The 14,845-nt window shown below is 33.1% G+C and overlaps 3 protein-coding genes, 1 long non-coding RNA gene and 1 other non-coding gene across 5 annotated transcripts; 2 read left to right on the top strand and 3 right to left on the bottom strand.

Moving 5' to 3' along the window:
• Positions 1-8: 8 nt before the first annotated feature.
• On the bottom strand, positions 9-911 carry LOC149093148 (uncharacterized). Its single transcript, XR_016200035.1, has 2 exons — positions 435-911; positions 9-315 (listed from the first exon to the last, which is right to left on the bottom strand). It is a non-coding gene; the product is annotated as an uncharacterized LOC149093148 (long non-coding RNA).
• Positions 912-1,036: 125 nt separating this feature from the next.
• On the top strand, positions 1,037-2,568 carry LOC107366005 (geranylgeranyl transferase type-2 subunit beta). The gene is made up of 2 exons (XM_015933584.3): positions 1,037-1,168; positions 1,347-2,568. Exon 2 carries the CDS (start codon positions 1,391-1,393, stop codon positions 2,441-2,443), a length of 1,053 nt encoding a protein of 350 aa, XP_015789070.1. The 5' UTR covers positions 1,037-1,168; positions 1,347-1,390; the 3' UTR covers positions 2,444-2,568.
• An 856-nt stretch (positions 2,569-3,424) lies between these two features.
• LOC107365809 (uncharacterized) lies at positions 3,425-5,083 on the bottom strand. Its single transcript, XM_015933382.3, has one exon. It carries the CDS (start codon positions 4,534-4,536, stop codon positions 3,676-3,678), a length of 861 nt encoding a protein of 286 aa, XP_015788868.2. The 5' UTR covers positions 4,537-5,083; the 3' UTR covers positions 3,425-3,675.
• A 2,529-nt stretch (positions 5,084-7,612) lies between these two features.
• LOC107365805 (uncharacterized) lies at positions 7,613-12,999 on the top strand. The gene is made up of 3 exons (XM_015933377.3): positions 7,613-7,743; positions 7,964-9,214; positions 9,554-12,999. The coding sequence occupies exons 2-3, from the start codon at positions 8,603-8,605 to the stop codon at positions 12,572-12,574; spliced, it is 3,633 nt and encodes a 1,210-aa protein (XP_015788863.1). The 5' UTR covers positions 7,613-7,743; positions 7,964-8,602; the 3' UTR covers positions 12,575-12,999.
• Positions 13,000-13,430: 431 nt separating this feature from the next.
• TRNAP-UGG (transfer RNA proline (anticodon UGG)) lies at positions 13,431-13,502 on the bottom strand. Its single transcript has one exon. It is a non-coding gene; the product is annotated as a tRNA-Pro (tRNA).
• Between the last annotated feature and the right edge of the window lie 1,343 nt (positions 13,503-14,845).

The raw sequence follows: 14,845 nt of genomic DNA on the forward strand, positions 1-14,845 counted from the left end.
TATTTATCATCATAGAAGAATCGTTAATGAACCTTGTAAAAATTCAGTAAATCTGCAATATTCCGTATCTTTCTTGGACTCTGTGGTGTTGGTGATATTGTCTGTCTCATTGTTAGCTTTACGAAGTTCTTACAGATTCTGGTTAGATTTGGCTTTAGATATTATTTTTCTATTAGCTTCTGCAGGATTATTTGTGAGTCAATCTACTTCATTTGTTTTTTTCTTGTTGGAATGAGATTGAAGGAATTAACTTTTCTTTTGGTTGAGTCGAGATTATTCCAAGTCCTTTCTTGCTCCCAATTGTAGTTGAAGTTTCTGCATATCCAGTAAATACAGAATCAATTTGTTTCTTTTTCTCTGTCTAAATTTTAGAGGCCAGACGAACGATTGACGACGGTGGATTAGTCAAAAATATACTCGTGGGCGATACTTACCTTGCTTAGTAAGATTCTGGACAAACTTCACAATCTTGCTTAATAGAAAAAATTTCACTCACAATTGTCACATTATAACTTAAACTGATGAGTTTTTAGTTAAAATCTCACGAACAAAAGTTGAATAAAATTCACAAGAAATCATTATTAATAAATTGAAATTTGATACTAACCTCACTTTAAAAGGACGGAAAAATTATGTGCCTTTTGAATGGTGTATCAGGGGCAGTTTCTGAGCGATGATCACCCAGCTGCAGATAATGTTTCGATTTCATCTGACAAGATCATTGTGAGATTGATTTTTACAAACAAAATTATATCAGAAAAAATACTTTTCCTTGACATTTTCAACACAAAAAAGTCTCAAAAGATCTTAAAAATTAGCTTTTGGCTTGAAGACACATGTTTTAAGGCACATTGTTTGATCTTATCATTCCAGGTCGATCTTGTGCTCGATCTTTCAATTTTTTGGGATCAGAAAATCGAGCTGAAAATTCGCTGATCCTGCCATCTCTAGTCAGTAATCACTGTAATTTAAAGGCATTACAGCTGATTACTAGTGCCATCTTTCTTTGTAAAATAGAGTGAGGATAAAAAAAAACAATATCGTATACTAAAGTGAATGTAAGAAATATTGGTTATTTTTATTATGCTTACTAGCTTATTAAACTGTTGTTTACTGATTTGATTTGGTTTTATCTACTCTCTTTTAGCTTTGGATTCTCAAAATTCAGGTAAAAATACAAATCTTAAACTTCAGGAACAATAAATTTACCGATATTTTCCTTTTTTTAATCCTATCTCTCCTTGTCTATCTTTACCTGACTATCTTTCTTTCACTCTTAATTTTCTGGGTTCTGTCGCTCATTTTTTAATTACAATCCTTTTCTGTGTTTTCACTTATTCTCACAGTTATTTGGTAATATTTAAAGATCAAGTCATATTCATTATTAAACATGAGTGGGCCAAAAACTTTACCTCCTCTAATTCTCGATAAGCATAAAGACTTCATTATGAATTGTGCTCCCACCGATGGATCTTTAGAGCAAACAATGAGTGAACATTTGAAAATGAGTGGCATTTATTGGTGTCTAACTGCAATTAATTTACTTCAAGGCGATGAGTACTTGGCTAATCATCGCGCTGAAATTTTGGACTTAATCAGAAAATGTCAACACTCCTCCGGGGGAATCGGACCATCTGAAAATCACGATCCTCATCTTCTTCACACCTTGAGTGCCATCCAGATATTAACCATTCTAGATGCTTTGGAGGAAGATGTTGTTGACATTTCAAAAGTTGTATCTTATGTCAAATCCTTGCAACAGGAAGATGGAAGTTTTTTCGGAGATAAATGGGGTGAAATTGATGTCAGATTCTCTTTTGGGGCCATTGCAACTCTTTCGCTTCTCGATAAATTAGATGAAATAAATGTGGAAAAGGCTGTGGATTTCATTATGAAGTGTAATAATCTAATTGATGGAAGTTTTGGTTCTAGGCCTGGTTCAGAATCCCATGCTGGTCTTGTGTATTGTGCATTAGGGGCACTGGCATTGACAGGTTTTCTAGACAAGATTGATGCTGATCTTCTTGGCTGGTGGCTCTGTGAAAGGCAACTTCCCTCCGGTGGTCTTAATGGTCGACCAGAAAAGCTTCCTGATTTGTGTTATTCGTGGTGGGTTTTAGCTTCATTACAAATGATTGGTCGTTTGCATTGGATTGATCGCAATAAGCTGGCTGAATTCATTTTAGCATGTCAAGATCAAGAAACCGGTGGATTTTCTGATCGCCCGGGAAACGTGGTTGATCCTTTTCATACACTTTTTGGTATTGCTGGCATATCATTATTAACTCATTTTTATCAAACTTCAACAGATCAAAGCGATAAACCTGCACCAATAGACTTTGAATCAGTTAAAAATTCAATCGGCTTTATTAATCCAGTTCTCTGTTTACCCGAAACTATTGTTTCAAAGAAGAATGTCAAAATGCAATTGTTATTCCTTTAAACAATCAATATTTAATGTCAATCTATCAAATCCATAAAACTTTTTTCACTTTATATCTTTTATCTATGTAAAATTTTTATTGTCATTGAAAGCTCGATTAAAAACTCGAAGGAAAGAAAACTTTACATCTTTATTAACGTTTCATCGTTATTTGTTTTGAACCTTCACTCCACTCCTCTGCTATCTTCACTGTAAAAATCAAAACAAGCAAGATTATTGTATTGTAATTTAAAACTATTGCGATTATTATAATTGTCAATAATACAAATTTTTATAATAATTTCACTTGAAAGGTGAGATGAGACAAAAAGTCGAAACGCTCGCAACCTATTCTACCGCAAGCAAGGTCGACTGAAAAGTTTTGGACTCATTATAAGATCCAGCGTTGAAGAAGACAGAATTGAGCAAAAATTTGAATTCATTCCAAAAATTTTGACGAGTTTATCGAATAAAATAGCATAAAAACTCTTGGCTAACTATTTTTCCGGGCTCAAGCAAGAACTCAGATTATTCAGTAGAAGAGGAATATTTTCATGTATCAAATGAAAAATATCAATTTTTAGACTTTTATCTATTCTAATTTTCTTAAAAAATTAGATTAAATAATTCAATGATATTGCAATTAAGCTTCAAAAATGCGGACTCTACTAACAGGTCGCCCATTTGCCTGAATTGATTATTCAAATTGTTTCATTTTCTTTGTCTTCTGCTGATTACGTGTTTGAGTTATATTTACCTTTCAACAGGTGATGTTTTAGCATCATTGGTGAGGATTAAAATAATTTTAACCGATTTTGTTAATTTGTAAGTTAATAATTAAACTGGGATTTTCATCGCAGTGAATCATTCAACCTTTAATTTATATTTACGATTGTTCAATTACAGCTCAAGCTCTAAAATATGCAAACAATGCTCTGAACAAACCAACCATTCAATTAATTGTTAGATTATTGATTTTTGTGAGTGTATTAAAGTCAACAATTTAAAGTTCATTAACTGTTAATAATATTTGTAGGCATTTATTAAATAATACTAAAGGTGTTATTGATTAAAACTGTGAACATGGTTTAAAAGAGTGTTAAGGTTAAAAAAAGAGACAATAAAGAAAAGGAATTAAAATTCATTGTATAATAATATTGGTAAAAAATTTAGAATACTAAATTGTAATTGTAAATCCATATTTGAGGTTCATATTTTTTGGTCAAAGGCATTAATTTACGTATGCTTAATGGTTAAGGTGAAGGCAATGATGATGATGTCGGTGACAGCGAAGACGAAGATTGTGATGATAATTGTAAAGATGATCGAGATGAACTGGATGATATTAAATGATGAATAGAGTTGTTAATGTTGACATTTGAATGGTGGACATCTCTATGGCGTTTCAAGTCAACCTTGCGTTGAAAGGCTTTAGGACAAAAATCACATGTAAATGGCTTATATCCAGTGTGTTTCCGTGAATGGGTTATTAAGTTAGATGATTGACTGAACGATCGACCGCAAACATTACATTGATGAGGCTTTTCCCCGGTGTGTATATAAGTATGCTTTTTCATGTCTGACTTTTGGTGAAACCGTTTGGGACAATAAGGACACCCAAATGGACGTATATTGGAATGGATTAACAGATGAGTTGCTAAGGTGGACGATCGTTTAAACTGTTTACTACATTGATGACACTTGAAGATTCGTTCACCACAGCTTTTAATTAATGTTGGTTTACTGGTGGCTATCAAGTCGACTGGTTCATGTTGATCCTTATCACAGGGCAAAGGTAAACAAGAGACTCCTCTAGTTTCATTGGTCAATGATTTGCGCGTTAAATTCAAGGGTTCATCCGATGAAGATGATTGTAAATCTAATATATTTTCAATTGAATAATTTGATATTTTAATAGGTGAACGATCAAATCCATTTGGAATTGTATTTTCCCGGTCAACACTACAATTAACTCTGGAAGCTCCATCCAAAGGACTTGATGTTGCTGCTGTTTGCTGTCCTCTTAATGAAGTTATTGTTTTCCCCAGAATGGCATCGATACAAAAGTTCAATTTACAAGATAATTCAGTCGAGGTCACCATGTAATTAATCATTGGCCAGTCCGGTTAATTAAACACAAAGATTGGATAAAAAAAGTGGCTGATTTAAAGACAATATTTGCAGTATTATACCGATGATAACATGTGATGAACGTAGCTTTACCATAGGCTTAAAGATGAAACACTAAATGATTTGATTGCCGTTGATTGTACATAAACTATCCAGAGTACGGTGATGGTTAATAGTTGCTCTGGTCGAGGTAAACGACATTTAACTTATTTGATTGGTGAAACAAACAGTGAATAAACAATTTATGATCAACTCTTGAAGTTGCACTTTTGTTTACCTTCCAACTCACTGTTACAGCTTGAACCCCATTGGATCTCTGATCGGTGTAACCTACAGACTCAACCTTATACACGGAGCCAGGCAAGTTAAAGAGGCCAAGCCAAGAAGGTTGGATTTGACTTTATATCTTGAAGGAGGGTTGGTCCAGTTAGATAGTCAAAGGAATCCTCGTCTTCAATATGAACATTTTAACCGTTTCCATTAATGGCCTTAACGTTTCTCAAATCATATTAACACAGTTAACCATTAACCACATTGGCAACACTTAAATAACAAATTGTTTTCCACCGCAAATTATATCTTATTAATGTTCCTATAATTTGTCTTCCCGACCAACAATAGCAACAAATTTTACTGTAACAAGATGAAACTAAATTATCTTGAACTTATTCATGGATCTACATAAGATGATTAGTATTCAACTAGAGTAGGAATCTAACAACACAATTTACTGATAGTCTAAGGGTAAACAAAAGGTTTTGTTTCATTTTCATCTCAAAATCTCTATTCAAATTTTACCGTCTTACACCTTACAATTAGGCTTGCTTTCAATTAATTGCAGCTGATTAACTAATTGGCAGTTTTCTCAAGTTTGATTTGTAAATCATCATTCAATTGGTTTTAACCATGCAATTGGCCTTGTTTGATTGTTTAAATGTTGATTCAATCAAAAAGTCTCATTCCATCAATGGTTTTGATAACCAGCAAATTGCGCTTCCAACCATTTGACTCTAAATTTTCAATGTTAATGCACAATTTAAATGTAATGTTGACCATTAATGAATGTTGTAAAATAATTTAAAAAACATAAATTTAATATTCTCAATTGAAGTTAGTTGTATTAAAATAAAGAGGAGAGGAATAACTCATAATTTTGTATTTTATGAAATGGTGAAATACATTTCTGGTATTTCTTGCATTTCTTGATTTTAAATTGCTTTAATAATTGTCTACCTTTATTGTTATTGTTGTTAATTTTGTTTTTGAAAAACTTGTGGGTCGATGGGTGATTAGATTTAAGTGAAATAATTGTGATATTATTGTAATATTAATAATAAATGGATTGAATGTTGTTGCTGTTGTTTTGAAAATGACATTAAACAGCAAGTAAAGCCAAAAAAGTGTGCAACAGACAACATGTGGTCTCATCTGTGGCCTTAAACCTGAAGCCTACAGCTTCTAGCTTCTAGGGTCAGACTCAAGACACTAAACTCAGGCCTTACCAAGGTTTACGAGTCACTGATTATGACTATTGTTATAAAAGGCCAACAGATAATAATTAAACGGTGAAATAAGTCAACTATGACAAGTAAAAGTAGATTGACATACGGTCAGCCCAGAGATTAACAGTTATAACATTCATATATATATTTATTATACTATTATTACTTCTATTATTGTAATCAGAGATAATGATAATGATGATGATGTTGATGGGCCACACGACCTTTTTTTTGGGCAAGTCTATGTCTTATATTTGACCCATTACCTCAACCTATTCAACCTTTTCTTAGACCTTGGTTTAACCTTGTTTTTCAAGCTTCAAAGGCCTCTAGGCCATTCAACACACTTACACATTGACCATGTTTTATATCAAGTCTGTTGTTTATTATTAGCTAATTGTTTCGCATAATTATTGTTAATATGTTTTTAACCTTTGACAATCTCATTGTTACAGCCAATTTTATTAAATATTTTCATTGTGTCCATGTTTTTGCAAAGCATCAAAGGTTATTTACAGGATCAAGACCTTAAGGAACTTTGACATTGGCTTTTCAACAATTTACTAAGGTTAATTTCCACCTAAATTAACACTTAATCACTCTGTTTATTAATTGTAAAATGAGTCACAAGATTTAGCTTCAATATTTGTTGCGGTTGATCTGGAAATATCCTTCTGTTGAACAGTTGCAGTTTTTTGATACTTGTTGCCCACACTGAGACAGACATCACAATCATTGATAATCATATGATTTTATTAAGCTTTATTAATCATATAATGTATTATCATTGGAATCTGTGGTTAAATCATAAACCAAAAAGGGTAATATTATCGACTCTATTTACCTCCCGAATACACAATTGATTGATAAAACCCGTGAGTTGAAAGATATTAAATCATTTAGATGAAATTTCAATAGAAACTGTTTCAACATTACGGTTGTTTCAATGATGAAATTATTTACGGATGTTGATAAGAAAACACGTCATTTTTAATTTAACTGGCCACTGATTTAATTATTACGACTACAATTATGAAGTAAAGTTGAGCAAAATTTCATTAATCATTATTTTGTTGATTTCACCTACTTACAGATATTTTTACAGATACCGATATTTCGAGAAAGATACATGATATTCACTGTAAATATGGAAAATAAATCCAGCTCTAACTGAATGAAATACTGAACGAAATTTGAGATTCTTAAAGATGGATTGATAAAAGCATGAAACAGGCAAAACATTAATAAAATTGAAATTAAATGACAAAGCTAAAGTGTTTAGATGGTTAAAGAGTTAGATTTGTGAGTCCAATGAAGGAATTGATGACTTAAACTATCCCATGATGGTTCCATGTTTTCGAAAGCTTCTTAGATGAGTCTCTTGTTAAAAATTTGCGATTTTAATTGCTTACTGACCACGAAATCAAAAATTAACTGATTTACATCAAATTGAGTTACAATTGTAAATTAAAAAACACGCAAAACAACTGATTTCTAGTGCTGCCATCTTTCTTTGTAAAATAGAGTAAGAGAAAAAAATACAAAATGTATAAAAATCATAGAGTGAATGTAAGAAATATTGCTTATTTTTATTAAGATTGTTATGCTTACTAGCTTATTAAACTGTTGTTTACTAATTTGATTTAAGTTTTATCTACTCATTTTTTGCTTTGGATTTTCAAAATTCAGGTAAAAATACAAATCTTAAACTTCAGAAACAATACATTTCCGATTTTTCCCCTTTCTTTAAGCCTCTCTCTCCTTGTCTATCTCTCTTCCTCCCTCTTTATCTGACTGTCTCTCTTTTTCTCTCTCAATCTCTCTTTTGTTACTTTGCATTCTCAATTTTCTGGATTCAGTTCATTTTTTAATTACAACCCTTTTTCTGTGTTTTCACTGTTTTCCATAGTTATTTAGAAACACTTGAAGACCAAGCCAGAATCATTATCAACTTTACTACAGTGAATTGGCCACAAACATATTACACATCAACAACAAAACCATCTATTTACACTTACACACCACACATTTATATATCATCAGCTTGAATTTTCTTCGCTCTCCCTGTTTCTTGTCTTTCTCTTTTTACATTTTTCTATCTCTATCTTTTGTCCATCATTTATTCTCGTAATCTCAATTTATCCTTCTCTCTTCCTCATCCTGTAACAATCATCACAAAGTGCATCATTTTACCAATAGCATCATTGAAAGTTTAACATTGGGATAAACACCGGGCTATGTTTTCATCATTGATGGCTGATGGAGAAAAGGAAGACTCCTGTTCATGATTTTGGTTAGATCTGCATCCTCTGGTCTCAGTGGAGGAGGTGACAATTTTGTCCTTAGACCTCAATATTTAAAGCAACATTATACCAAGGATTCAATCACAAGTAATAGTCAAATTAACAAGATCGTCACACTTTGGTTATCAAGTAAATACGCCATTTGATTAACACAAAAAAAAGACAAAGACAAAGGGCAAAAATTAATAAGAAATCAAAAGATACTCAGTTAGATTTTCTCTAATAACCCTGATCAGCCTAAGAAAATGAGAAAACTATTCCAACGATTGGAGAACAGTCAAAGTAACTCTCGTGATACTAACGGTATTGTTGGTTCCTCAAGGACTACCTCATCGGTTCCTTCAACTACGTCAAATGAATCAACTTCCACCGGTAAAGATTATATTGGTAAAGTATTTAATGTAGGCCGGATAACAGTTACCGTGCAAGATGTTATTGCTGAAGGTGGTTTTGCTTTAGTGTTTTTAGTTAAAGCTTCTAATGGGACCAGATATGCGCTGAAACGAATGTTTGTCAACAACAATCATGATCTTAATGTTTGTAAATCTGAGATATCTATTGCATCAATGGTATCTGGTCATAAAAACTGTGTTGGCCTGATCGAATCTGCAATTAACTATGTCGGTGAAGGAGTTCACGAGGTTTTGATGTTGATGAACTTTTGTCGAGGCTCTGTTCTTCAATCTATGAATGAAAAACTTAAAGATACAACTGCTAGTTTCAACACATCTTCGTTGTCTGCAACTCCAGGCTGCCTCTTTACAGAGAAACAAGTCTTGAAGATATTTTGTGATATTTGTGAAGCTGTAGCCAAACTTCACCATAATAACCCTCCCATTATTCATCGAGACCTTAAGGTAAGTAATCAGATGATGATGCTGTTTTGATGTTAGTTTTCACTCACTTTTGAACCCCTCACTCCATTGTAAACCTTTTTTAGTATTCTTTATTAACTTAGCAACCATACACACATACAAGGGAAGTAAGCACATTATATTGATAGTATTGCACGCAAATATTTCTGTCAATCATTTTCAAACGACACCATTAACCTGACAATAGAAAATAGTGCCATCAAAATAATAATCATTTCCCACCATTATGATGATCTTTTTTATAATTTATTTTAAGAATATCAATATCAATTTCAATTGTTTTTTCTTTTCTTTTTTTCTCTAAAACATCGACATATTTAGATTGAAAACATTTTAATTTCTGAACCTGGTAATTATGTCCTTTGTGATTTTGGAAGTGCAACAACCAAAGTTGTTGATCATACCTATTCGACGAGTGCCAGAACAGAGATGGAAGAGGAGATTAAAAAGTATACCACTCTTTCATATAGATCACCTGAAATGGTTGATTTGTATTGTGGTAAAGCAATCACGACAAAATCAGATATCTGGGCCCTTGGATGCTTATTGTATAAACTTTGCTTTTTTTCTCTGCCCTTTGGTGAATCAACATTAGCCATTCAAAATGGCTTCTTCACCATACCAGATAATTCACCTTATTCTACCAGTCTACATTCTCTCATTCGTTACATGTTAGAACCAGATCCGGATACTAGGCCGGACATTTTCCAAGTGTCTTTTATGGCGTTTCGTCTTTCAAATCGCGATTGTCCAGTTGATAATATACATAACTCATTGTTACCCCAAATTGATCGATTGCCTTCACCTTTGACAGAAACTGAAGCTAAAAAGTTGAAACAACAGCAACAGCTTCAACAACAACAACAGCGGCAACAGCAAATAGCCCTGGCTAAAGCACAAGCTGAGGGCACGTCAGTTGCACCTCGATCTCGGCCTAAACCAGCCCAAGTAACCATAACCAATGCTACTTCACTTCCTGTGTTAACAGCTCCTCCACCTTCGTTAACCCGTTCTCCTACACCTTCAGGAGAAATCCCTAAATCTAATATGTCTAGTTCTCAGAGTTTTACATCTGGAAGTACGTTGCACATTACACCAAGTGATGATATTTTAATTGGTCATTTAGATGGTTATAAACCTCTCTTAGAAGATAGTAATGATGAAGATGAAGAAAATCAACAGCCTGATGAAGAAGAGATAGCTCAAACTAGTTCAAATTTTGATCAACCTAATCGATTGAATACGCATGAAATGAAACCTTATAATCCTTTAAATGCATCTACTCCGGTGGTTACTAAGCGATCCGATAAATTATTTAATTCACAAAATGGTAGTGAAGATGATAGTGATGTTGATAAAGAGGTAGAAAGGAATTTGATGGCTCAAGTTTTGAAAGATACTGAACTCAGTTTTCAATGTAATCGTCGTCATCAAGATCCTTTTGGATGCATGCCTTTTAACCAGGATACATCACAATTATACTCGAGCTTGGATCGAAAACTGGTAAACGTTTCAGGTCCCACCATCATATCGATTAACCAAAACAGCTCCTCTCAACTTGCACCATCATCGACATCATCTTTACCAACCGGAGCTCCACCGCCCATACCACCACATCAACAACAATGTACACCCAAAGTAGTTTCCATTGAGGGTACGTCTGTTGTACCTCGCTCCAGACCAAAAGTGACTTCAATATCTATTAATAATGCCTCTTCTATACCTGTTTTGACTGTACCACCTCCGCCTCCTCCGGCCCCTCCATCAACGCGCTCACCGACACCTGAAATCTCGAAGTCCATGTCCAACTCACAAAGTTTCAACTCTTCAAATATATGCTCCTCTGAAAATGAAGATATTTTAATCGGTCATTCAGATGGATTTCGACCTTTATTGGAAGATTCTGATTGTGATGAAGATGACTCAGATGATGATGACTACTCAGACGAAACTGAGGATTCAGACGAGGATAGTGATTCTTCAACAGATAATGAAAACAGCATACCATATAAAGAGCACATAATTGACGATTTGAGTGATGGAAGGCGAGATTTTTATGAAGATCAAGAAGGCCGAAGTAGTGGTCGAAGTGATTATGTTGAAGATGATAGTGATGTGGATCGAGAAGTCGAAAGAAATCTTCTGGCTCAAGTTCTCAAGGATACTGAGTTAAGTCAACATCATAACCGAAATAATCAAGACCTATTTGGGAGCCTTCCTTTTGACCAACAAACTGTTAAAGCTCACTCCACCATGTTAGAAAAGAAACAACAAGCTGATCAATTGCATCACCAACAAATGAAACAAAAACAAAGACAACTACAGATTCAGTCTCAACAGCAACAGTCTCAACGGCCCCATCATCTCACTCAACATCATCCTATTCCATCAAATAAAACCAATCAATCATTGTTGTTCCAAGTTGATCATCATCATACACAGAATAATGTTCAACCAGCACAACTTATGAAATCATATGTAATCAAACCCAACTTACCTCCTAAGCCTGTTACATCATCGTCATCAACAGCTTTGGAGTCTCAAGATTTATTTGGTGCTAAACCTTTTGTTGCTAACGATAATCATGTTATGTTGCCTGGTCCTACAAATCCAATAAATTTGCCTATACTGTCAAATCATGAAACGAACACAAAAATGAGATCAACAAATCAAGATGAAAGATTAAATTTGGATGAATTGGGTAAAATTAAACCTCCTGCACCAATTAAACCGCTCTCCAAGGTACTCCCCTGTTATCCTGTATCATCGACAATTCGACCGAATTCTGAAAAAAGTCATTCTCCTCAAAGATTAATTAATCAATCAGTTTCAGCTGGTTTTGCTCCTCATTATAATGATTCCGCTTTCTCTGGTTCAACAGTGGTATCAAGCTCATCAACGATTAACACCAATCCTTCCTTGTCTGGATCTAATTTAACATCAATTGGTAATAATACTAGGGAACCATTAACCGGAGTCGATAACCGAATTAAATCAAAACAAGTTATCAAACCCAAAGCAGCATCGTCTAAAGCAGTCAAAGCCTACAAGGTTGAGGAGGTAGATGATGATATAGATGGTTTATTGTCTGTTGAAGACCAAGAGGAAGATGTAACTGTATCATCATCGTCTTCGTCAAAAAAAGAGAAAGACAAAAAGGACAAATCAAAAATTAAAGAAAAGGTCAAAAAAGATAAAAAGAAAAGTAAAGAAAAAATCAAGTCAAGTGAAAAAGAGGAGAAGAAAAAAAGTAAAAAAGAAAAGGACAAAAACATCAATCCAACTGGAGGCTTTGCTAATATGAGTTTTGAAGACAATATTGAAGATGGTATAAGATTATAAATTGTTGAAACTGTTGTTATCCTTTGCTATCTTTTCCTTCCACCTCCATGACCGAAACCACCAATTCTCTCTTCTCTTTCCTCCCAACTTTAAATCTTAGTCGATTTAACCTCCTTCTTCATCTTATTACTTTATCTAATTACGGATCTTACAAAGAGCCTTCCTTTCCTATTTGGGTTAAAAAATGATTGGATTTATCTAAATTATTAGTTAGCAATCGTTGTACAGATACAGATTAACTTATATATATATATTGAGAAAGAATTTACTTTTACTAAATTTAACAATATTTCCTGCTAAAGAAAAAGTATCGAAAAACAATACAAAAAAAAATTAATCAAAATCAAATCCCGAGGATATTGTATGTTTTTTAAGGAAATTAGCAAGTTATTCTAGTAAATGTAATAAATGTAATTGTGTTTAAATCAATTGTCACAAAAAAAGTAAGTAAGGAGAGAGATCAACAGTGACATTAATTAGCGGAAAAAAAACTAAATCATTGTTAAGCATCACACTATCAGAATACTAGAAGAAAAATCCTTGATAAAAAAGATGCAAAAATATTTTGTTGGAATAGAAATCATTTGATAGCAAACATTTTATAATAAAAAACACCAACAATCAAAATAAGTAATGAAAGAGATGAACACAAGTTTATTTAAATAAAAATGAATGAAGTAAAATGATAAAAAAAAAGATTTCCAATTTATCCAAAAATCGTCGATTAACGGGAAAAATCTAGTTGAAAGCTAACGCTAAACATTTAAAAGAAACGCGAGAGTCTCTTGAATAAGATTTACCAAAAATTACTAGACTTTGACGGATCTAGAGTCGGTTATTGCGAACAAAAAATACCGGGCCTGACCGGGATTTGAACCCGGGACCTCTCGCACCCAAAGCGAGAATCATACCCCTAGACCATCAGGCCGACTATAACCGATTTCGGCTATAACTATTTATCAACTGGAAAACTGATTAATCTATTGTTCTTTTCATGGCTCGTGTTTGAACTATTGTCTGATTTTTTTCACCAATTACTCTTGTTTATTATCAGGTTGTTTGAATTTGATTGGTAAACATGATTACTAACTGTATTGTGACTCTTCTGAAGCGATAATTTCGACTTCATTCAGTTTGTTTTGAATCTTTTGACCTATGTTGTTAATGTAATGCTCAAAATTTCTGTTGTTTCTTTTCTTTTGTTGTTTAGTGTTTGAGGATTTATGTTGTAAGTGTTAAGATTCATGATTATTTATAGCTTAATAACTATTATTGAATGTTCAAGTGGACTGTGCAACATTTTTTGATTATCGGTTGAGTTGATGGTTTGCAGCTTTCAGATGATACTGATTATCGTTTGGGATATTTCTCTTGTTATTCTGATCTTTTGCTCTCTTGTGATTCCTTTTGCTTTGTTTTGCGGTTGAGTTTTATCATTTCCAATAATTATCGCTCGATGATGTATAATTGTTGACGATAATAACCTCAATATGAGGTTGATGTTAATACTATTAACCGTTAATCTAGTACAAGCTCTGTTTCTCTTGTGATTTCCCTTTTCAACTTACCTGTTTTATTATAACTTATTATTCTGTTTATCAAGGAAACGCGTTTGGTTTTTTTGCCTTGAGTATATGATATTGAATCAGCTTGAATAATTGTGATGATAGCTGGTTTGATAATTTGAAAAACTGAAGGGGAAACTTGCAAGATTATTGATCTCAAATGTTTTGAATAACATCTGGAAAAATACAAATTAATTTGGATGATATCGATACACTTTATTTTTAATTAATATCACTCTTAGCTCCCATAATGGTGTTAATGAATCTTATTTGACTGTAGATTCAATGGTTTAAGCCTTTTTTCAGATAGATTAGTCATTTTAATGAGATAAGCATTGAAAAGTTGTTGATTGTAAATAGTTGATGCTCATTTAACAACCTGATTTGGGGGATGAAGGACAATTAGATGTTTTAATACGACCACTTAAAAATAGGTCAAAGATTCATTGATCCCTCTCTTCAAGATGAATAACATATAACTGGTAGTTGCAAGAAATCTTGCTGATCAAATTTCCGACAACTTGTTGATTCATGTTTAACCATTAAAATTACGTAAAAATAAAATGAATATCAATGAGAGTAAATGAGATAATAAAGAAAAATGTGAAATCTCAAGATTTAAGGGTTGGTATTAATCATTATATTTACTATGAAAAATTAATTTTTGGACTGAGGCAACGATTAAAGAACGGTAAAGTACACTGTT

Source organism: Tetranychus urticae, chromosome 3 (assembly GCF_039701765.1).
Source record: "Tetranychus urticae isolate SD_2017Ah chromosome 3, NJAU_TeUrti_SD_1.0, whole genome shotgun sequence".
Lineage (NCBI taxonomy): Eukaryota > Metazoa > Arthropoda > Arachnida > Trombidiformes > Tetranychidae > Tetranychus > Tetranychus urticae.

Excerpts from the sequence above, each read along its gene's own strand:
- LOC107365805 (XM_015933377.3), top strand. The coding sequence starts at position 8,603 with ATGAGAAAACTATTCCAACGATTGGAGAACAGTCAAAGTAACTCTCGT. Across the intron at positions 9,215-9,553 it reads TTATTCATCGAGACCTTAAG|ATTGAAAACATTTTAATTTC; the intron begins GTAAGTAATCAG and ends CGACATATTTAG.
- LOC107366005 (XM_015933584.3), top strand. The coding sequence starts at position 1,391 with ATGAGTGGGCCAAAAACTTTACCTCCTCTAATTCTCGATAAGCATAAA.
- LOC107365809 (XM_015933382.3), bottom strand. The coding sequence starts at position 4,536 with ATGATTAATTACATGGTGACCTCGACTGAATTATCTTGTAAATTGAAC.